Genomic DNA, 21,528 nt, shown 5'->3' with positions numbered 1-21,528 from the left:
CAAGTTATTTTAAATGGAGAAGGAAGGGTTGGTTATGAGAGTATATAGGGTATCTCCTGGTACTTGTATTCATTAGTTAATTCCACAGTCATGCTGCAAGAGAGCCCCACCAAACCACATGGCTGATAACAGTCAGCATTGATTTGTTGCTCACATGTGTATGGATTGGCTGGGACTCGGTTGCTTTTGGCTCCAGTCCATGGCTTGGATTCAGGTATTGTCTAATCATTCTGGAACCAGTGGCTCCCAAGGCATGTTTTTTTCATGGCAGAGGCAGAAACACAAGAGTCATCCAAGCTGATTTCAAACCTGTGTTCACATCACATCTGCTGGTAATATTCCATTGCCCAGAGTAAGTCACCCAGACTAACCCAGAATGAAGGGGCAGAGAAGTATCCTTCCCAACCAAGAGGCCTTGTGAAGGTGTAGATATATAATACGACAACAGGGGAGTGAAGAATTGGGCCCAACAATTTAATATTCCACATCATACCTTGTCAAGAATGCATCTGGCCCTCAGAAAGGACTGTGGACAGGAACAGGCAGGAACCCAGGTTGCTGTCCGTTGCTTATCTCTGCTTCTCTCTGTGCCTCTGCCGCATTCTGCCCTCTTTCTTCCAGAGCCTCGTCATTTGCCATGCATTGTGCCAAGGTGCTTCCCAGACAGCCACACTTTCTTAGGCCATTGAACCTTTGCATGTGCGGCTGCTTTTTGGATAAGATGCTTCTCTTCATCTGGTCTGTTTTGAGGCTCTTAGAATGAGATGGGGGCAGCAAGAGTGGTGGGAAGGGCCCAGGTTTCAGGTATGTTTTGAAGGTAATACTGACAGGCTTTTGCCAGTGGATTGGACCTGGGTTATAGGTGGGTCATAAGAAGAGGTTTGGGGATCAGGCTAAGCAATGAAAACTCCATTGAGTTTGGTTTTGGAGAGGTCGCTAGAAGAATGAGCTTCTCATTCCAGGCGGCAAAACAATGGGTCCACCTGGTAAGACTGCATGGATACTAGTCTACATCATTTGTCTCCTACTTCAGGGTCAACGGGAGAAAGAGTGGTTGTGTGCCATCCAACAGGCTGGCTTGCAGTGCAACTGACCATTTCTTGTCCAGGAATGGATTTGCACCCATGGTGCACTCACCCTTACCATTAGAGGGCTCAGAGGAGGGAGGTTGAGTAAGAAGCATCCAAATTTCATGTTTGACATTTTGCTATCTAAAGGCCTTCAAAATCTAGGTTTCTGTTTTCTCTTCCTATTACTCTAAGAAGTACAGATTTAAAAATTTTCAAAACCTGATGCACAGGAAAAGCAAAATGGAACCTCTTTGTAATAGTCATTGACTATTTTTTTTGGAAATAATGAATTGCTGATTTCTTTATTAGATTTTATTCTTTAGAGAGGTTTTAGGTTCAGCAAAACTGAAGAAGGTACAGAAAATTTCCATATACCCTGTCCCCACACACGCAGAGCCTCCCTCATTATCAGCATTCTCCACAGAGGGGTACATTTCTTATAGCTGATAAACACCTTTAACTTTTTTAGTTTTTTTTTTTTTTTTAATGTTAATCCTATAGACAAGTTGCAGGAATAGGACTGTTGTCATCGTTGTCCGGTCACTCAGTCATGTCCAACTCTTTGCGACCCTGTGGACTGCCACATGCCAGTCTTCCATCCTTTGCCACCTCCTGGAGTCTGCTCAAATTCATGTCCATTGAGTCGGTGATGCCGTCCAACCATCTCAGTCTCTGTTGCCCCCTTCTCCTTCCACTCTCAATCTTTCCCAGCATCAGGGTCTTTTCCAATGAGTTGGCTCTTTGCATCAGGTGGCTAAAGTATTGGAGTTTCAGCTGCAGTCATTCCAATGAATATTCAGGACTGATTTCCTTTAGGATTGACTGGTTTGATCTCTTTGCTATCCAAGGGACTCTCAGGAGTCTTCTCTGGCAGCACAGTTTGAAAGCATCAGTTCTTCAGTGCTCAACCTTCTTTGTGGCCCAACTCTCACATCTGTACATGACCACTGGAAAAACCATGGCTTTGACTAGACGGACCTTTGTTGGCAAATTAATGTCTCTGCTTTTTAATTCACTGTCTAGGTTTGTCATAGCTTTTCTTCCAAGGAGTAAGCGTCTTTTAATTTCATGGCTGCAGTCACCTTCTGCAGTGATTTTAGAGCCCAGGAAGATAAAGTCTGTCACTGTTTCCATTTTTTCCCCATCTATTTGCCATGAAGTGATGGGACTGGATGCCATGATCTTCATTTTTCGAAAGTTTAGTTTTAAGCCAGCTTTTTCACTCTCATCTTTCATCTTCATCAAGAGGCTTTTTAGTTCCTCTTTTCTTTCTGCCATAAGGGTGGAGTCATCTGCATATGTGAGGTTACAGATATTTCTCCTGGAAGTCTTGATTCCCGCTTGAGCTTTATCCAACCCAGCATTTTGCATGATATATTCTGCATATAAGTTAAATAAGAAGGGTGACAATATACAGTCTTGACGCACTCATTTTCCAATTTTGAACCAGTTCATTTCTTCCATGTCCTATTCTAACTATTGCTTCTTGACCTGCATACAGATTTCTCAGGAGGCAGGTAATGTGGTCTGGTATTCCCAGCTCTTGAAGAATTTTCCACAGTTTGTTGTGATCCACACAAAGACTTTAGCATAGTCAATGAAGCAGAAGTAGATGTTTTTCTGGAATTCTCTTGCTTTCTTTATGATCCAACAGATGCTGGCAATAGGACCATGAACTCCTATATATATATAGATGTTTCACCTGTTGTTCAGTTGCTAAGTTGTGTCCAACTCTTTGGGACACTATGCCAGGCTTCCCTGTCCTTCACTATCTCCCAGAGTTTGCTCAAACTCATGTCCATTGAGTTGGTGATGCAGCCATCTCATCCTCTGTCATCCCCTTCTCCTCCTGCCCTCAATCTTTCCCAGCATCAGGGTCTTTTCCAATGAGTCGTCTCATAAACTCCTATATATATGTTTCACCAAATGGTAACTTTTTATTGTGGTAAAACATATACAACCTAAAACTTACTATTTTAACCATTTTAGTGTGCTGCGATTCATGGGGTTGCAAAGAGTCAGACATGACTGAGCGACTGAACTGAACTGAACTGAAAGTATACAGTTCAGTGGCATTAACTACATTCATGGTGTGGAACCACCACCAGCTGGTTCCAGAACATTCTCACAAACTAATGTTTGCCGTACGTGCTTTATCTCTCTCTGCTGTTGCTGCAACTGCTGCTACTACTCTGACTTCTAGTACTTATGATTTTTATTATTTTCTACAAACTTGAGAGGTTAAATTGAAGGTATCATGACCCTTTAAATATTTAAGCAGGTATTTCCTAAGATCAAGGATATTCTTTTTCATTATATAATTTATTAAATTCAGGAAGTTTAACATAGATACCGTAGTATTATCAGATACACTGTCCACTATCAAAAGTTGACCTTTGCCGCAATGCTATGCTTTATAGAATATTTTATGATGCAGGGTTCTGTCTAGGAACACCATTAGTTGTCATGTATTGACATGACAATATCTTTAGTCTTCTTCTTGATTTTGAAACAGTTTTTTAGCTTTTTCTTTTTTGGTCTTTCATGATATTGACCCTTTTGAAGGTTACAGGCCACTTTTATTTTGTAGAATGACCTTCAATTTGGATTTAATTGTTTGCTCATGATTAGGTTAAGTGTCTGTGTTTTCAGCAGGACTACTAGAGAGCTGGTGATGTAATCTTCCCTAAGTGGCACATGAGGAGATACTCAGTGTCAGATATGGTGGTGCAAACTCTGGTCACTCGATTAAAGCTTTTTAATGGCATTTAAAACAATTTTTGGGGTGGGACTTCCAATTACAGAGGTCACGGAATGTATGTTTTGGAGTGAAATTTCTTTCTAGCAGAAGAGTTTGCCTGAGATGCACCTTTAACTTTTCTTCTCCGTCATCTTTTGTGTTAGGGTGGTGACGATGTCATGGCCTGCGTCCACGACGACAATGGCAGGGTCCGCATACAGCACTTCTATAATGTAGGCCAGTGGGCGAAGGAGATTCAGAGAAACCCTGCCAGAGATGAAGAAGGAGTTTTTGAGAACAATCGGGTCACCTGCAGATTTAAACGGCCTGTAAATGTTCCCAGAGATGAAACGATTGTCGATCTGCATTTGAGTTGGTATTACCTGTTTGCTTGGGGTCCAGCCATTCAGGGTAAGCTTACATTTTGGGATCTGGATTAAACACCAGACACTGCTGTGCTTCAGTCATTATTGACTGGGAGTCATTATTTACAAGAAAGTGATGAGCACTTTGTATAACATAGAAAAAGGAGACAGGATCCTGCCTTCAGAATATAGTAATGGACTTACTATACACATGAACACAGAATGGGACAATTATACACATGCATAGTTAGAGTGAGATATACAAGATAATATATGATGAGCTGTGGCTTGATGAAACAGATCATATGTCTGCTGTATATGGTGTATGGACTCTAATTCTCACAATGGTCTTTTACTTCTCACCATGTCCTCCAGAATTGTAGGAATTATCATCTTCATTTTAGAGAGCTTAAGGAATCTGCTCAGGGGATTCCCAGGTGGCACTAGTGGTAAAGAATCCACCTGCCAATGCAGGAGACTCGAGAGACTCGCATTCGATCCCTGGGTCAGGAAGATCCCCTAGAGAAGGAAATGCCTACCCACTCCACTATTCTTGCCTAGAAAATTCCATGGACAGAGGAGCCTGGTGGACTATAGTTCATGGGGTCACAAAGAGTTGGATACGACTGAGTGACTGACACTTTCACTTTTTTTTTTTTTTTCCATCCATTGCCTAATAGGATCTTTTTCTTTCCTTCAAATTGTTGCCATTGATTGATTGGAAATTTCATGCCTTTCTTTGCCTGTTTCTAGTTGGGAAAACATCTGGATGCCTCCAGATTTACGACCCCTTTTCCATTTGCTTATTTCCCAGGTTACTGACAATGAATCTGCAATTATATTTTTGATTACTCTTAGTACCCTGGGAAATAAACTATGTCTTAGGCTGGAGAAATGAACTCATTTTAAATGATGGGGTTTGGAATCTAAAAAGCTGAGTTTGAGTGTTGATTCTGCCCCTTGGTAGCTGTATCTAGCCTTTATCTAAATTCTGAGTTCTAATTTCTTTTTATCTACAATGAGGATAATAATGATATTGAATTCATAGCATTATTCTAAGGGTTAAATGAAAACAAGTATTTGACACCACTGGCAAGTGCTGTACCTCAGAAGGTCATCTTCTTACACATATGGCATCATGGCCCAGTATTCCAAGCCCTCCCCAATGCTGGAGACTTTGCCTGATAAGCACTCTCAGCATTCTGACATTGTTCTCAGTATCTCCAAACAGCACGGACACATTCCTACCTTACAGAGAGGCTTGTGCTTTTCCTATCTTGTGAACACTATTCTAACGCCTCTCTGGTGATCAAACCCTATCCATCCTCTTAAGGTCTCTCAAAGAGGATAAACTGTGAGCTGAGCCTTGAAGGGAGGATATGGGATTAGATGTGTCTCAAGAAAGGCATGAACTGGAGGTACATGGTTAAGCCTGGGAATTCACGAAGGTGACCAGTGAGAGAGGTTAGGGAAGAGAGGTGAGTGCGACCTGTTGAGACAAAAACTCTTGCCAACCCGAGGAGTTTGGTTTGTGTTAACAAGAGCCAGCATGGACACTGGGGTAGGGGCTGGGCATGTCAAGTATGGCACAGCTTCCCTGGCAGATAGTAACTTCAAAACCCTCCCTTTGAGGCCCGTTTTCCAAGGAGATCTCTGCTCTGAACTCATAGGCATGTCTCCCTCACCCGAGTTTCATATTGGTTAATCAAAAGGTCAGGCCCTTCCTATCAATTTTAGCTTATGAAGCAGCCTTTACATACAGCCTTTCCCTTTTTCCTCTTCTAACCAGCTCAAAAAATGCTTTCCATCCAAAGACTTGTTTGGTATCTTAATTCTCCTCCTTTCATACCTCCATTCCACTCCGCCAGACAGACATGCAGACTTGTAGACACACAGCACATCCTCTCTGATCTGGCCTGGCCAGGCTACCACTTTACATCCCATAGACTTCATCTGCAAGGGAGTCGGTCAGGAGTTGTTAGTGGTCCATATATTAATATTAAAAACATATTTGAAAACAATAGCAGCTCTTTGAAGACTTGTCTCATTTTTCTGTGGTTTGCATGTATCATTTTAAATCTGTACCTTTTTTCTCTTGCTGCTTCCTTTTTCTTTCTTTCTTCTCAAAGGCTCTATCACCCGACATGATATAGACTCACCGCCGACTTCAGAGCGCGTTGTCAGTATTTACAAGTACGAGGACATTTTTATGCCATCGGCTGCCTATCAGACCTTCTCCTCTCCGTTCTGTCTGCTTCTAATTGTTGCCCTGACCTTCTACTTACTGATGGGAACCCCTTAACCACAGTGGCAGAACGAACAGAGTCAATGCATTAGAAAGCCTTTAGTATATTTTTTAAAAATATTCAGTATTGTTTTAGCTTCTATTATGTAAAAAAATAAAAACAAGACACATAGGATTCAGCTTTTTGGAAAAAAGAGCAAGCTGCTTTTCTAATTGAAGTGTTGTTTAATAATGACCCATACTTTTAGAAAGACTTAAAACTTTTCTAAACACTCATTTTCAAATATGTTTTCTTACTTGAGCTTTACAACATGTCTGAGTTGGCTTGAAGAAAATGATTATTGCCATCATTATTATACTGATTGGAATTTGAGACCCAAGAAGACACTCTTTTTATGACTCTTGTGCCATGTAGCCTTGGCTGCTCAGTCAGATAACACATAGTAAAGCAGAGAAAGCCAGGCTTAGAAACTATGTCTCTAAACCTTCACTCTGCCAACTACAGTTCAAGACTTACTTGGAGTAATACTAAAGAGAACTTCTCTGGATGGCCCAAGTTCACAGTCAGAACCTAGAAGGCAGAAGAACTTTCAGATTTCCACAGAGCATGAAGGTCTTTAGATATTTACACAGCTCATGAGGAGAATGATGGAGATAACAGTGATATGAAAATGGTTCAGACTTATTTGAAATGTCTTCTCAATTAGTAAGTAGCTAAGAGAACACATTTTTTATTGCTGCTTGGAAAGGTTAAAAACAAAACTGTGAGTATTCCTGAAGATGTAAAATTATATTAATGATAAGAAATTGGGGCATTCTTAGAAGTTAGAATTTGGACTCTACTACCACTGTATTTAATAAATTAAGGTATTCATTTGTGGTTACAGCTAATTCTGTTGTCAGAATCAACATATGTTGAGTACAATTAAATGTATTATAATAGACAAATCATCTTAAATATTCAAGGCATTTTAATAATAAATTAACATTTTTGGAGACTGTGGAAATTTGGAGTAGAAACCTTTTAAAGATGACATTTTTAAAATTAGAAAATGCCCCATCAAGTGAATTTACTTAGAGTGTCCATTCACATGTTTAGACTTGTAAATTGGGTTAGCCGTCAGCATAATTTATACTAATGTCTTGACTTAATGCACTTCCTTTTTTTCAAAGGAACCCAAACGTTGCTTTACTCCAGCTGTCTGAGTTAATAGCCCATTTAGAGGGAAAGAGTCTATGGGTGTATGCTGCTGAGGCATTCCCATTGTAGAGTTCTGGAGTCTTCTGGCTCCCCGCCATACCCCACCCCATTGCTTTAAAGCTGACTCCAACTTTGTGGGTTTTGTGATTAAACAACACTGGAGACTGTGATTTCTAATGCCATCCTTGGAATCCATGTCGGAGGTGAAAGGCCACTTCCCCTGTGGAAAAGGCTTTCACATTCTTCTGGAACTGAACAAAAATGAGGAAAGCATCCCAATTCTGTGACTTTGCACAATTTACCACGTGCATCCAAGGGATGCAGGAGAAATGATCCTCATTGCAGATGGAGAGAGGTCAAGTGTCATTGAGCAATGGCTTCAAACTCAAGTCATCTGACTCAAGTCCCAGGCTCTGCCCGACTGCAGTGGCCTCATTACGAAGCCCGCCAGCCATGGCTGAGGAGGGCCTCTGTGTCACCTTCTAAGGTGGTTGTGTAGTGGTTGTGCAGCAGTGAGGCTGAGTATGCAACACCCACATTGTAAATAAGAAAGCAAATATTTTTATATTTCACCCTCTCATGTATAATATTTCCTCTATAAATAGGTTAAAACTGAATCGAGACTCAAGCTAGTCTCTGTAGCAGGCAGGGAAAGAATAAATTAAGGGATTTTCCCTTCTGCTTACCTTCAAGTTGGGCTAATTGTTTCATGAACTGTTTTTCCTTGGATTACCAGTTTTGCATGTTTGTGCTTTGAACTTTCAACGATATCTCATTTCCATTAGTGTAAAATGAGAGCCACTTTGATTACCTCCACTGTCCTCTTTCGTCACCACTCCTCACCTTGCTGTGTCCCAGCAAGACTCAATTGCTCTCAGTTCTTCAGACCCAGTTTCTCACCTCTCTTGACATTCCCTGTGTCCAGACAGTCTCCACTGCCTAGGCGTGCTGAACTCCTATGCATCTTTCAGGTCACAGCGTAACTGTTTCTTCCTCCGATCCCCTGGATTAAGTAGGTTCAGGCCCCTGCCAGACGCTCTCATAGCACACTTGGCTTCACCATCATTTAACTTATCACACTTTCCTGTAATTGCTGGCTTGTCCTCCCTGCTAACTCCCTAATGGAGGGACTATAGCTTGTTACTCATCATTTTAACAGATACTCCTACATAGTAGGTACTCAGCAAACATTTGTTGAATGAATGCATAAATGAAACTACTTCTGTGGCAAGTTTGGTTCACAAAGTCTGTATTTCACATACATTGCCAGACTGGCCAACATTTTTATGTTCTACCTGTGGTCATTCTCTTAGCAAAGACTGAGCTTTTGCCTTTTGAAACATAAATAGAAAGATCTTTCATAACAATGCTGTTTTGCCCTGTAAAACAGAGTTTGACATTTTTAACAATAATCATGGTTCAGAAATGAGAATTTATAGACCAGGAATGCAAAACTGAATTTCACCATCATCTCAGAGAATCATCAGTTTATGGACATACTAAAGTGAAAATTCTGTAGACTCAAATTTCATTAATTCTTACCTAGGATAGGAGAATCAACTTCTATTTTATCTCTGTAGTCCTTTTTCTAACATTGTACTTGTTACAGGGGAGATGCCCAACCAGTGTATTTTTGTAAATGCCCAGGTAGAATAATGTTTGCTAAATTTATTTAGTGCTGTTCTAAGCACTTTACATGGATTAACTCATTTAATCCTCACAACAACCAGAGGAAGTAGATTCTGTTATTAGTCCAATTTTATAGATGAAAAAACTGAGGCTAGGCCTTTGGCATGAATTACCAGTGTTGGCTGCCAAGGTGGCGCTAGTGGTAAAGAACCTGCCAACCAGTGCTGAAGACGTGAGAAAGCCAGGTTCAGTCCCTGGGTTAAGGAAGATGCCCTGGGGGAGGGCATGGCAACCCACTCCAATATTCTTGCCTGGAGAATCCCCATGGACAGAGGAGCCTGGAGGGCTACAGTCCATAAGGTAGCAGAGTCGTACACGACTGAAGCGACTGAGCATGTACCAGTGTTGGCAAGGACTTGAGATACCAGTTTATCCAATACACTTACTTTAAAAAGGCACATGCATATTCATTAAAACTTTCATTAAATGGAACCCACTATCCACACTCAAATTAGCCAAGTGCTTTTTTTCCCCCTTAAGCAATTTACAATGAATAGGAGGACTTTTTATAGTTAGATTTAGGGAAAGGGGTACATTTTACTTTCTTTTTCTTTTCTTAAAACATTTTGATTCTTTATTTTGTCATCTTAGTGCTTTTTATGTTATTTAAAAATAATACACAGATTGGAAAAGTTAGAATGCATTTAATAGTGATTTACCTAAAACCCAGGTCTTCCAGCTTAGAGCCTAGTGCCCTTTTCTTGCTTCATTGTAGTCTCAAAGATGAATTTGCCAACATGATTTCAGACAAAATGCAGGAGCCATATTTAATTATATTTTGTTGGCTTCTGTCCTTAAGGAAATTGGACAATTTGGACAACTCAGGGATAGATTACATCCCACAGAGTTTTTTTACTAATGTCTCTGTAATTAAGTTTACAGTCTATATTCAGGATTTTGTGCTTAAGAGCTATTACCACTGAAGTTGTCATTCTTAGTTCTGGCCTGAGAGTCAGCAAAGTGTTTCTGTAAAGGTCCAGATGATAAATATTTTAGGCTTTAAAGTCTCTCAGCTGTTCAGCTCTGTCACAGACAATACATAAACCCATGAGCGTGGCAGTGTTCCAGTAAAACGCCACTGACACAAATTCAAATTTTATATAACATTTACATGTCACCCATATTTTTCTTTAGATTAAAAAAAATTTTTAATGTAAGAATCATTTTAGCTTGCAGGCCATACAAAAATAGGCAGCAGGTTGGCCTGTGGACTGTAGTTTTCCCACTCTTGCTCTCAGCTAAATGACCCAGGTATCATGGTCAATTGCATAGGACACTGCCAGTAATGTAAGTTGTTACTGGTTAACTGTAAAAATATCAATGTTAGTGAGTAATTTGTAAAATAAATTAGAATTGATGGATTGTTATCTTGATAATGGATTCCCATTAGAACGTGCATTCTCCAGAGTTGATGTGAAAGAGCGGAGAAGGCAATGGCACCCCACTCCAGTAGGCTTGCCTGGAAGATCCCATGGACAGAGGAGCCGGTGGGCTGCAGTCCATGGGGTCGCTAGGAGTCGGACACGATTGAGCGACTTCACTTTAACTTTTCACTTTCATGCATTGGAGAATGAAATGGCAACCCACTCCAGTGTTCTTGCCTGGAGAATCCCAGGGACCGGGGAGCCTGGTGGGCTGCCGTCTATGGGGTCGCACAGAGTCGGCCTGAAGCGACTTAGCAGCAGTAGCAGCAGCAGATGTGAAAGAGAGAGCAGTAAAGTCAGAGCTGGGTGAACAGCAGTTTTATTTTATCTAGGTTGAGGCAATTGTGAATGACTTTTACTGTGCCATGGCTCTTCATGGTGGGATTACAGTTGACCCTTAAAGATCACAAAGGCTTAGGGATACTGATAGTGTCCTTTAGTGGAAAATCCACCTATAATTTAGAGTAATCCCTCCAAAACAGGTAGTTCCCATGTCTGAGGCTCCTCCTATCTGTAGCCCCACATCCAAGGATGCAACCAGCCTCACTGAGTGTAGCACTGCAATATTTACTGTTGAAAAAGATCCATATTTAAGTGGACCAGCCTCACTGAGTGTAGCACTGCAATATTTACTGTTGAAAAAGATCCATATTTAAGCGGACCTGGTCAAACTGGTGTTGTTCAAGGGTCGGCTGTACAATGTTTCAGACTAATGTATTTTCCTCTAGACAGTTTTTAAGTATTACCTAAATCTATTACATTCATGGGACGGGAGTGTTTTACACATGTGACTGTGGCATAACCTCCTGTATCATAATGGAAATACGTTTGAGAACCACCACAATAGTCCAAATGCTGAGATGGGAATACTTGCTGTATAGAATTGCTCTGTTCTCTACACAGAATTGGTTATGTTTAGCAAACGGTGTGATTATTCTCGGTGTGTTTGTATATACATCTGTGCATATGTGATGGGCACTGTGTTTATACATAAATGCCTGTATATATACCATTTGAAAGTCCTTGTCAGGATTGTTTCTGTTTCTGATCTGGTCTCTTAAATACTTTAAAACTCAAGAGGTAAAACATTGTGTGTATTATAGGCAAAACTACCCTTGAGTTTATGGTAGTTTAGTTTGTAGAAAGGATTCCTGGGTCCTTTATTAAACTTTGCCTCCTCCATTCAACATTCTATGACTTGTTAAGAATGTATAAAGTATCATTGTTGAGTTTGACTTTTCTATACAGTTAGTTAAGAAACCAAGACTAGTGTGAATTGAGTAAATGGCATGTTGATGCAACCTATCCATGTTTTATATTTAATTAGATTCCTTATTCATTTAATCAATTATTTAGTTTCAAGTTATACTTGGTTGTTTTTATATTTAATAGATAAGTATACATTCTTTTTCATGAAAATAGTGGCTATTAATGTGATTTTAAATATGGTTAAAGATTTAAGTGAATCATCAAGCTCTTTGGGATTTTTCACTTCAACTCTGCTGATATTCCATTAATGTTTTCTGTTTCCCCTGGATATTGGCCATTAGGCAAATAGCTGTTCCATTCCATTCTTCTGGAGAGTGATCAATTCTGTAGGATTATGGGGTGCTGCGGTGGTTGTGGCATTCACCCAGATCACTGAAGCCGTTATCTTTTCATCAGATAGAATGTCCTGACCACCTGGAAGAGCAAATGCAACTTCTCCACATGCCTTATTCCCCCAGATGTGCTGATATGCTGGAACAATCTGGCTCCAGAAGTATTAATAATACTTTTTTGAGACTTGTCTATCAAATACTATTTTGTAAGAACTATGCCTTTAAATAGACATTGATGGGTTATATTTGTTTTATAATAATTGTGTACCTAATGTTCACTTGTGATTGATTTTGAGATTTATGTATATTTATAAGCCTGTCCTATGTGAATTTTTAATCTATGATGTGTGGTACCTTACTAATAAAGACATGGATTTCTGTTTATGTAAAGTAGTGGTAGCAATATTCCTAGATGCTTTCTAAGTGATTATTCTGTCCATATGATATCACGAATACTCCTGTATTTAGAGGATTATGTTAGAGTTAGAATATATTAACTAGGTTTAAACTTTAAAATATAAATTCTCAACATGGTTTGAAATTCTTCAGTTGATGTAATTAAAGTTTGTAATTCTTTACTGCTTTACTCTGATGCATTTTTGATTTTATGTTTGTTTGTTTTACATCCTTTCATCAGTAAAGTCTTTGTGAAGTTATAAACCTTGGAGAAGATGAGAGCCTGTCATCCTGACAAAGGAAAAATCATGTTGCAGTAGTCAGGTAAAAATATTTGCAAGAAAAACAATTTGCAAAAGAAATCTGTATTTAAAGCTTCAGCCTAATGCCTTTATCAGATAGTAAATGGAGGCCTGTAATCCCATTTAAATTGTATTAGTTGACTGACAGGGCATACTAGCTCTAAGAATTTCGTTATAGACCTTGGTGGTAACTAAATCATGTTGTATGTTAACAACAGTTAGTTTAGTGGTAAAGTCTTATGAATCGTCAGGGTGGTGTGGAAATTGCAGAATGCAATAGCTGAGCAAATTGAGAAACTGGGACTAGGTTGAAAAGTGCAAGGAATGTCATGTTAAGAAAGAATTATTACCACATTCTGCATTATAGGCTGGAATTCTTACCACCTCCCCAAACAAGTATTTGGTTATTTTTTGGTATCCTCGTGGTATTTATTTTGGTATCCTGTGGTATTTATTTTGCAGTATTCTCAGTGGGTAGCTCAGCTATCATACCTGACCTTGGCTGATGATGTTTGACTTGTAAGTTTCTTAGGGTTCAGTCCCAGGTGTGAGGGCCAGAGGATGGGCTGTAAAAAGAGACTGCTGAAGTGGAGTGGACGTGAAAGTCACTTGCTTCCAGGAGGTCAAGCAGCTTTAACCACCTGTTGATTCATTCATTCAATGAATATTTATTGAGGACTCTTATGTGCCAGTCTGTATGTGAGAAACTACACTTGGAGGACAAGAGGAAGACCTGCTCTTGATTTCTGCCTCTAGGAGGCTCACAGCCTATTCGGAGAGTCAAATACATAAACATCGCAATGATATTGTTTGGTGACTGCAGTGTAAGGAAACGCTCGGGTGGAGTAGGGATCCTCACCCAGCCTGGGGTAGCCAGGAAAGCAGGTGCAGTGCTGGGGCTGAATCTCTCTTTTTCAGTATTTATTTATGTCTTTGGCTGCACAGGGCCTTAGTTGCTCATGCAGGATCTTTGAGTTGCATCACACAAATTCTTGGTTGCAGCATGCGGAATCTAATTCCCTGACCAGGGATCGAACCTGGGCCCCCTGCATTCGGAACGCGGAGTCTTAGCCACTGGACCACCAGGGAAGTCCCTGAGGTTGAACCTTAAAGAAGGAATAGGCGTAAAGCAGGCAAAGGATGTGGAGAGGCATCTTCAAGAAAGGGGAGAGCAACCCAGGAGAAAGGCCAGCAGGATGAGTTGGGAACCACTGTCATTGGACAGGGTTTGTATGAGTTTCCGATTGCTGCTGTGACAAGTTACCATAAATTTAGTGGCTTCCAACAACAGAAATGTATTCTCTTGAAGTTCTGGAGGCCAGAGGTCTGAAGAGAATTGAATGCAGCTAAAATGTAGAGATTGGCAGGGCTGGTTTCTCCCGGGAACTCCAGGGGAGAGAACTCTTCCTTGGCTCTTACAGCTTCTGGTAGCTGTGGGTATTCTTTGGCCCATGGCCTCATGACTCCAATGTCTGCCTCTGTGGTCGGAGAGGTCAGGTTGCTTCTCCTCTTCTGTAGTCTAATCTCCTTCCCTCCCTCGAATAGAGATACCTGTGATTACATTTAGACCCCATCCATATTATCCAGGATAATTTCCCTATCTCAAAGTCCTTAACCTCATCATATCTGCAAAGTGTAAGTAAGGTAACATACTTCACAGGTTTTAAGGATTAGCTCCTGGATATTGTTAGGGGCCACCCAAGTGCTGGAGGATAAAGGATGAAGCAGGGAGTGGGGAGAGGTGAGGCAGGGTGAGTGTGGCTCTTTATGACATAGTAAAGAGCTTGCACTCATCTCACATGCTAGTAAAGTAATGCTCAAAATTCTCCAAGCCAGGCTTCAGTAATATGTGAACCGTGAACTTCCTGATGTTCAAGCTGGTTTTAGAAAAGGCAGAGGAACCAGAGATCAAATTGCCAACATCCGCTGGATCATGGAAAAAGCAAGAGAGTTCCAGAAAAACATCTATTTCTGCTTTATTGACTATGCCAAAGCCTTTGACTGTGTGGATCACAATAAACTGTGGAAAATTCTGTAAGAGAGGGGAATACCAGACCACTTGACCTGCCTCTTGAGAAATCTGTATGCAGGTCAGGAAGCAACAGTTAGAACTGGACATGGAGCAACAGACTGGTTCCAAATAGGAAAAGGAGTCTGTCAAGGCTGTATATTGTCACCCTGCTTATTTAACTTATATGCAGAGTACATTATGAGAAATGCTGGACTGGAAAAAACACAAGCTGGAATCAAGATTGCCGGGAGAAATATCAATAACCTCAGATATGCAGATGACACCACCCTGATGGCAGAAAGGGAAGAGGAACTAAAAAGCCTCTTGATGAAAGTGAAAGTGGAGAGTGAAAAAGTTGGCTTAAAGCTCAACATTCAGAAAACGAAGATCATGGCATCTGGTCCCATCACTTCATGGGAAATAGATGGGGAAACAGTGGAAACAGTGTCAGACTTTATTTTTGGGGGCTCCAAAATCACTGCAGATGGTGACTGCAGCCATGAAATTAAATTACTCCTTGGAAGGAAAGTTATGCCCAACCTAGACAGCATATTGAAAAGCAGAGACATGACTTTGCCAACAAAGGTCCGTCTAGTCAAGGCTATAGTTTTTCCTGTGGTCATGTATGGATGTGAGAGTTGGACTGTGAAGAAGGCTGAGCGCCAAAGAATTGATGCTTTTGAACTGTGGTGTTGGAGAAGACTCTTGAGAGTCCCATGGACTGCAAGGAGATCCAACCAGTCCATTCTGAAAGACATCAGCCCTGGGATTTCTTTGGAAAGAATGATGCTAAAGCTGAAACTCCAGTACTTTGGCCACCTCATGCGAAGAGTTGTCTCGTTGGAAAAGACTCTGATGCTGGGAGGGATTGGGGGCAGGAGGAGAAGGGGACGACAGAGGATGAGATAGATGGCTGGATGGCATCACTGACTCAATGGACGTGAGTCTGAATGAACTCCGGGAGCTGGTGATGGACAGGGAGGCCTGGCGTGCTGCAATTCATGGGGTTGCAAAGAGTCGGACACGACTGAGCGACTGAACTGAACTGAACTGAACTGAAAGAACTTGGAACTTTCCCATAGGGTAAGGAGGATTTGAAGGGATCAGACTGTATTTTAGAATGATCACACTGGCTACTGGGTAGAGAACTGATTGGAGTGGAGCAAGAGGGCAGATAGAGGGACCAGCTGGAGGCTGCAGTGACATCAGTGTGGCGCCAAGGGTGTACAAACAGGTATTGCTTAGGATTCAAACTCAGCAGGACTTGATTCTCAAATAAAGATAGTTTACTTGTAAATAAAAGAGGGACTAGTCTGGTCAATTTGACATGCATCCACCATCTCCTGGTGGATCAGTCTTGCCCTGATTTGCAGCAGAAGGCTGGCTGTTTATACTATGGGTAGCCTCAGTGTTAGCTGGAGTATATTGTTGGGAACAGAGCCAAGGTAGACTAGGAATTCCAAGACCTGGTCCCTAGCTCTCATACTTCAACCATTCCAGGTAAAACATTCCAGAAAAAAATGACTTCTGTGAAGATGAGGAGCTACCAGCAAAGGACACTTAGGGCTAGCCATTTTTTAGACAGGCAGTTCTGGCTCTTAGTAATAACTGTTAATCACAAAATTCATCTTGTAGATGTCAGTCCCCTCTACCAAACTTCCTCCTACCCTGGAAGAGAAAGGGGGAGCAATTTTGGTTGCAGATTTGTTGTAAAGGGGGATTGTGTGTGTGTATGTTTTCCCCCAAAGAACTTTCAGGTTTCTTTTACTCATCTGATCTGTTGCTGGATAGATGGGTCTCAACTGGGTTGGTTGAACCAATTTGGTAATTTCTTCACTGACCTTTTTAGTGAACTGGTAAACTTTTCTTTGTTGAGATGGCTTGGAAGGTCAGCTACAGCTGGATGGTACAAACCAGAAGGACAGGAACCAAGACTGAATGAACAGGAGCCCAGACGCAGGAAAGGCTAGACTCCACTCAGTGAACTGGCAGGACTTGTGCTTTAAGTGAGGGCACATGGCTCAGCGCAGGAATAGAAGAGATAAGCAGAAGTGGTCAGGCAGGGCCCGATGGTATCAGACTCGGTTGCATCATTCTTTCTTCAGGCACTGAGATTTAAAAAAAAAAAAAAAAGCAACCTTTAGTAATTTCTCATGTTCATACTTTCCAAACTCTTTTCTTCTAAACCATTTATTTACATTTTTAGTCTGCCAGTTTTATCTAGTATCAGACACTAGATGGTTAGGTTTTTTTTTTTTTAATTATTTATTTGGCTGCACTCGGTCTTAGCTGCAGCACTCTGGATCTAGTTCCGTGACCAGGGATTGAACCCAGGAGCCCCTATGTTGGGAGAGTGGAATCTTAGCCACTGGGCCAACAGGGAAGTCTCTGGATGGCTAGTTTAATATAGAAAAGGCAAATATGTTTCCTCTTGTGTGCTTACTTTGTGGAGTTGATAGTGGTTCCCTAGTATGTTCTGCTAAGAAGGGTTTTGAGGCTGTATCTATGCTCGGTGAGAAAGAGTTCAGTGATTTATTAGCGATGTCTGCTATGGGTTTTATTAAAAGAGAGTGGTAACTCATATTTGGAATCTAAATGCACGTTTGTTTGATTACCTTTTCACATGGCTTCTCCTCCTGCACTGTGCACACCTCTTTTATGTGTAATGTATACACTGCACTGTAAGCACAAGACTTTTGTTTAAAGGAGGTGCTCATTACAACTCAGTAAACACTCTACGACAGACATGATGCCCTGGAGAATCCTGTCCTGTGTTTGTTTTACCTCTGTGGCTTTTATCTTGATGCCCTGGGAGTCTGTGATTGACTGTGGCTTAAGAGATGCCTCTTGGCATCTCTAGGGCACAACGAGGAGGCACCCTGGGAGCCACTATTAGATTTTCACCATGTCCCAGGCACTGTGCCTCTGCTTTAGACACGCTCTCCCACTTTATCCTCACGGCAGCCAATGATGGAGGTGTTATCATTTTATCAGCCAGAAAGCTTTCTGTTGCAAGAAATGTAAAACTGAACCCAAACTGGCTTAAATGATTAGGAAATTCATCAGTTCACGCAACAAGCAGGCCAAAGGCAGTGTGGTCCCAGGGTCAACTTGATCCTCTTCTACACCTTCACTGTACCTGGAAGCCCACAGAGGCTGTTCTTCCCTGAGGTGAGTTGCTACATGGCATTAAAAAAGAAAACCCAAGTAGCCTCAGGCTTCCCTGGTAGCTGGTAAAGAATATGCCTGCAAGGCGGGAGACCTGGGTTCGATCCCTGGGTTGGGAAGATCCCCTGGAGAAGTGATAGGCTAACCCACTCCAGTATTCTTGCCTGGAGAATTTCATGGGCAGAGGAGCCTGGCAGGCTACAGTCCAAAGAGTAATGGGGTCACAAAGAGTGGGACACCACTGAGTGACTCTCACTTCACTTCAAGTAGCCTCACATTTTGGAGGATGTGCCTAAAAGCATACACTCTGTGAGTTAAAGATTTGAGTAGACTGTGTGTACTCAAATTGATTTTGTAGGCCCTACATCCCAGTAATTTAATTTTTCTCTGCTCTTAATCATAGGACTATGTAGGAGACACATTCCCAATGTTTCAGTACCATTTCTCACAGGAAGCACAAACAACTTTTTTGAAAGGATAGCGAATCATCCATTCACTTGCTCAGCACCCTGAGCTTATGCTCTGTACTATGAATGGCCCATACCCCTGCGTCTCCTGCACTGGCAGGCGGATTCTTTACCCCAGCAGCCCTGAACAAAGTAAAGAGGAAAAAGGACGGTTTAGGACAACTGAAGCAAATTATTTACAGAGTCAACGTCCAAAGACCACTTGAAAAACAGGGACTGTGACCTGAAACCCAAAACAGGATGGAAAGGAATCACTTTTTCTTCTACTTGAAAATTTGTTGAAAACAGAAGAGAGGTAACTTGCAGAGTTCTGAAGTACTCTCGTACTGAGTACTTAGTGAAACCTTCCTCCTTCCCTCCCTTCTTTCCTCCCTCCTTTCTTTTCCTTCCTCTTATTTCTCTTCCTCCCCTTCCTCCTCATCCTCCTCTCCTTCCCCTTCCCTCTCTTCTTCTTTCCCTTCTTCACCTCTCTCTTATTCTTCTAAATAAAATGCCTTTGGAGGTGTTTTACAAGCAGTAGGCTTGGGTACCAGGACCTTTCAACAAGAAAACAGAAGCACCATGCATTGTCTCAGAGCTCCCTTTTTCTCTTTTGACACAAGAGTTTCTATTATCACTCCCATTTCAAAGAGGAAATTAGGGTTGGGGGCTCAACTGACCTGACCTCAGGTCTCCAAAATGGAACAGTGGCAGTTTGAGACTCTGACCTAGGGTTCCTCCAGGAGTTTAGATTTCTCCAGCATCGACACCTACATGGTTGTCAACAATAGCCGCACATTAGGCTTTTCTGAAGAGCTTTAAAAAATACATGCTAAACTTGCAGTGGTCCCCAGCCTTTTTGGCACCAGGCACTGGTTTCATAAAACACAGTTTTTCCACTGGGGGTGAGGCTGGTTCAGGCTGTAATGCAAGCAGTGGGGAGCTGCAGATGAAGCATCTCTTGCTCCCCCATGCTCATCTCCTGCTGAGCCACTGATTTCCTAACAGGCCCCTAATGGGTACCAGTCCGCAGCCTGGGGGTTGAGGACCCCTGTGCTAAAGTCTTCCTTGTCAGAGCAATTTATTAACCTAGTAGGTAAGAATCGACTTAGGAGTCAGACTTTTAGTTTGAATCCTGCCTCTGCACATACTAGCTGTGTACCTTGGCAAGGTACTTAACTTCTCTGAGCCTCAGTTTTCCTTATTGAGAAGTAGGGATAATAACACCATCTTCTTTGTAGGGTTGTTCTAAGGATCAGATGAGTTAATAGGAATGAGACGTTTATAACAGAGTCTGCCATATGGTAATCGATATTTAAAATCCTGCCAGACACATTAGAGCCAGTTCAGTTCAGTTCAGTTCAATCGCTCAGTCATGTCCGACTCTTTGCAACCCCATGAATCGCAGCACGCCAGGCCTCCCTGTCCATCACCAACTCCCAGAGTTCACTCAGACTCATGTCCATCGAGTCAGTGATGCCATCCAGACATCTCATCCTCTGTCGTCCTCTTCTCCTCCTGCCCCCAATCCCTGCCAGCATGAGTCTTTGCCAATGAGTCAACTCTTCGCATGAAGTGGCCAAAGTACTGGAGTTTCAGCTTTAGCATCATTCCTTCCAAAGAAATCCCAGGGCTGATCTCCTTCAGAATGGACTGATTGGATCTCCTTGCAGTCCAAGGGACTCTCAAGAGTCTTCTCCAACACCACAGTTCAAAAGCATCAATTCTTTGGCGCTCAGCCTTCTTCACAGTCCAACTCTCACATCCATACATGACCACTGGAAAAACCATAGCCTTGACTAGGTGGACCTTTGTTGGCAAAGTAATGTCTCTGCTTTTGAATATGCTATCTAGGTTGGTCATAACTTTCCTTCCAAGGAGTAAGCGTCTTTTAATTATATGGCTGCAGTCGCCATCTGCAGTGATTTTGGAGCCCAGAAAAATAAAGTCTGACACTGTTTCCACTGTTTCCCCATCTATTTGCCATGAAGTGATGGGACCGGATGCCATGATCTTTGTTTTCTGAATGTTGAGCTTTAAGCCAACTTTTTCATTCTTCCCTTTCACCTTCATCAAGAGGCTTTTTAGTTCCTCTTCACTTTCTGCCATAAGGGTGGTACCATCTACATATCTGAGGTTATTGATATTTTTCCCGGCAATCTTGATTCCAGCTTGTGCTTCTTCCAGTCCAGCGTTTCTCATGATGTACTCTGCATATAAGTTAAATAAGCAGGGTGACAATATACAGCCTTGACGTACTCCTTTTCCTATTTGGAACCAGTCTGTTGTCCCATGTCCAGTTCTAACTGTTGCTTCCTGACCTGCATACAGTTTTCTCAAAAGTCAGATCAGGTGGTGTGGTATTCCCATCTCTTTCAGAATTTTCCACAGTAATCGCTATTTAAAATCCTGCCAAACACACCAGAGCCAACACTTTACTAAATAAATCAATAAAACTGAATATGGTAATTGGTCTTTTTAAAGTATTCCCCCAGGGATTCTAATGTGCAGCTTGGGTTTTCAATCTGTGAAGATAGTGACTCTGGGGACTGTGCCTCCCTAAAAGTTGACATTAACCAGAGAACGAAGGGAGGGTTTTGTTTTGTTTTATGATTCAGGGTGTTTTGCGTAAAGGCTGTTATCCGACATTCCTCCCCTCCCCCCCGTTTGTGACTAATAGAACACTTGAATTGAGCTAGCATACACTGCTCTTATACTGTACGTTGGTGGGGAGAGGAAAGTTTGTTTTTCCCCTGCTAACACGCAGACCCCAGAAACTTGTTACCTGAATTCTGCAGGGACCAATGAAGCACAGGGAGCCCGAGGCCGAAGGAACGCTCGCTATACTCTCTGGGAGTTGGAGTTCCTCA

General features: G+C 41.8%; 1 protein-coding gene, 1 long non-coding RNA gene and 1 other non-coding gene across 4 annotated transcripts in view; 1 reads left to right on the top strand and 2 right to left on the bottom strand.

Moving 5' to 3' along the window:
* Nucleotides 1–7,300, top strand: part of FRRS1L (ferric chelate reductase 1 like) — a 22,501-nt gene extending 15,201 nt beyond the window's left edge. Inside the window, exons 4-5 of the mRNA XM_061426432.1 lie at nucleotides 3,975–4,221; nucleotides 6,305–7,300. Coding sequence (XP_061282416.1) covers nucleotides 3,975–4,221; nucleotides 6,305–6,477 — 420 coding nt within the window. The 3' untranslated portion in view covers nucleotides 6,478–7,300. The remainder of the gene's footprint in view (nucleotides 1–3,974; nucleotides 4,222–6,304) is intronic.
* LOC133253138 (uncharacterized) lies at nucleotides 3,814–21,528 on the bottom strand. 2 transcript variants are annotated; one of them, XR_009738205.1, is made up of 3 exons: nucleotides 21,444–21,528; nucleotides 16,886–17,152; nucleotides 3,814–4,077 (listed from the first exon to the last, which is right to left on the bottom strand). It is a non-coding gene; the product is annotated as an uncharacterized LOC133253138 (long non-coding RNA). The 2 variants fall into 2 exon arrangements; XR_009738206.1 differs by lacking the exon at nucleotides 3,814–4,077 and adding an exon at nucleotides 11,243–14,569.
* TRNAR-CCG (transfer RNA arginine (anticodon CCG)) lies at nucleotides 14,050–14,122 on the bottom strand. Its single transcript has one exon. It is a non-coding gene; the product is annotated as a tRNA-Arg (tRNA).

Source organism: Bos javanicus, chromosome 8, assembly GCF_032452875.1.
Source record: "Bos javanicus breed banteng chromosome 8, ARS-OSU_banteng_1.0, whole genome shotgun sequence".
In the NCBI taxonomy this organism is placed as follows: domain Eukaryota; kingdom Metazoa; phylum Chordata; class Mammalia; order Artiodactyla; family Bovidae; genus Bos; species Bos javanicus.
The sequence above is the reverse complement of the archived record's forward strand: the minus strand, read 5'-3'. Positions and strand labels throughout refer to the sequence as shown.